The sequence below is a fragment of the Littorina saxatilis genome, linkage group LG2, assembly GCF_037325665.1.
Source record: "Littorina saxatilis isolate snail1 linkage group LG2, US_GU_Lsax_2.0, whole genome shotgun sequence".
Lineage (NCBI taxonomy): Eukaryota > Metazoa > Mollusca > Gastropoda > Littorinimorpha > Littorinidae > Littorina > Littorina saxatilis.
Window position 1 is genome coordinate 94,491,668 of NC_090246.1, and position 1,681 is coordinate 94,493,348.

The 1,681-nt window shown below is 43.0% G+C and overlaps 1 protein-coding gene across 1 annotated transcript in view; it reads right to left on the minus strand.

Moving 5' to 3' along the window:
- LOC138954927 (synaptotagmin-15-like) overlaps positions 1 to 1,681 on the minus strand; it is a 44,983-nt gene that overhangs the window by 22,745 nt on the left and 20,557 nt on the right. Inside the window, exon 2 of the mRNA XM_070326674.1 lies at positions 50 to 260. Within this exon, the coding sequence (XP_070182775.1) occupies positions 50 to 260 (211 nt within the window). The remainder of the gene's footprint in view (positions 1 to 49; positions 261 to 1,681) is intronic.

The window sequence follows — 1,681 nt, forward strand, 5'->3', positions numbered from 1 at the left end:
ATAACATAAACCAAATGCAAAACCCAAACTAAACCAAAGCCTGACTCACCTGACGAAGGGGTCACAGCCATTGTCGCTGCCCAGCTGACGACTCGGGAGGTTCTTGGCCTTGATCAGTGTCACCAGCAGTTTCTCCGTCTCTCTCTCGTACTCCACGGCGAACCACACCCGTCCCAGGTGATCTCGTGGGATCTCGTAGTCATCGTCCTCGTCCGCGATCTTGTACAGGCTGGGGTCTATTGAACCGAGGGCGTAGGCACCTGTGGTATTGAAAGAGTTAAATGTGATTTGTGAAGTGTAGCTCAAATACGACGAGGAAAGCGTTAAATGTATTTTTGTCAGGTGTACATCTATCAAGCAACGGGGAAAGGATTAAATGCAACGAAGTGTATAATTATTACATAAAACAAAGGAGAAAGAAGCTCCCAGAACACGAGAGTCAAAGGTGTGGTCACATGTGAAAGTGAAATAGCAGGGCTCCCCATGTGCGTCCCGGGACCCCCACTTTCAATTTTTAGAGGGTCCATGGACCCCCATTGCAGAATTTCAGAGGGTTCTAATGATCCAAAAGCCGAAAAGTCCCGGTGTACTTATAAAACATTAATGGTATCTACGGTACGCACGATAAAGGAAGTTTAGTGCGTACCAGGACCCGTTCTTTCAAGTTAAAGTTTAGTGCGTCCCGGGACCCCCTCTATTAATTTTTAGTACGTGTTTTCGGTTTGTAGTGCGTATGGGACGCAGGGACGTGCACAATGGGGAGCACTGAATAGGTATAATTATTTGCTATGTTACTGGTCAAATATAAAGAGCGTATAAAAAAGCTGGAGACAGGGTCGGGAAAATTCGGCGGAACCAGCCTCTTAGTTCCAGAAAGAATATTAATGATTTGGCAAGGCATTCGATTTTATCTTGTATGAAATGAGGTATGGTCTATTGCATGTTTAACATTGAACTAAAATTAATTTGTGTCATTTAACGCCAAAGCTCTGATCGAGAGACAGGCTGGCAGGCTGACAAACAATTTTGTCATCATTTTCACGAGTTTTCATTCACAAGCACCTGGTAGATAAATCTCATATCCCCGGGGAATAAATCCCCGGTTACCATAGTTGCAGGAAGCCCTATTACATGGATAATCAAAAGCAAACTCAATAGAAACGCTCGAGGATTCTTCGGCTCTTTTCATTGGCGTTTCCCCAGACCTAAACAGACGACAAGACACTGCTTTGCAAAGTTCCAAAAACCAACTGGCAAACTGGCAAAAGTAAACAAAAAAACAAAACTACTTCAATAAATTCGTCACAAACAAATGAAACCTACCGATATGTCATGTCTTCTTACAAAGTCACATGGAGTGCGTGTATCTTTGTGTAAGAAACACGAACGTCAAGTTCAAGTCAAACCAATTGACCCCTGAGCTGACACACACATTTTGACCCGTGCACAAGACGTTGTATCGATAAACGAAGCACAATTAAGAAATAATGATAAAAGCAAAGAAAATAGCAACAAGATATGCAAACATCTCACAAAGCCGAGCAAGCAGATTGACAGGTCTAATGAAAAACAAAGAGGTAATGAGTCGGAAACAAGATCGCGATTCTTTCCTTCGCTGCACAACGCAAATCTTCTGTGACCTTCCACATTCGATTACTGAGCTTAATACTCACAACTGAAA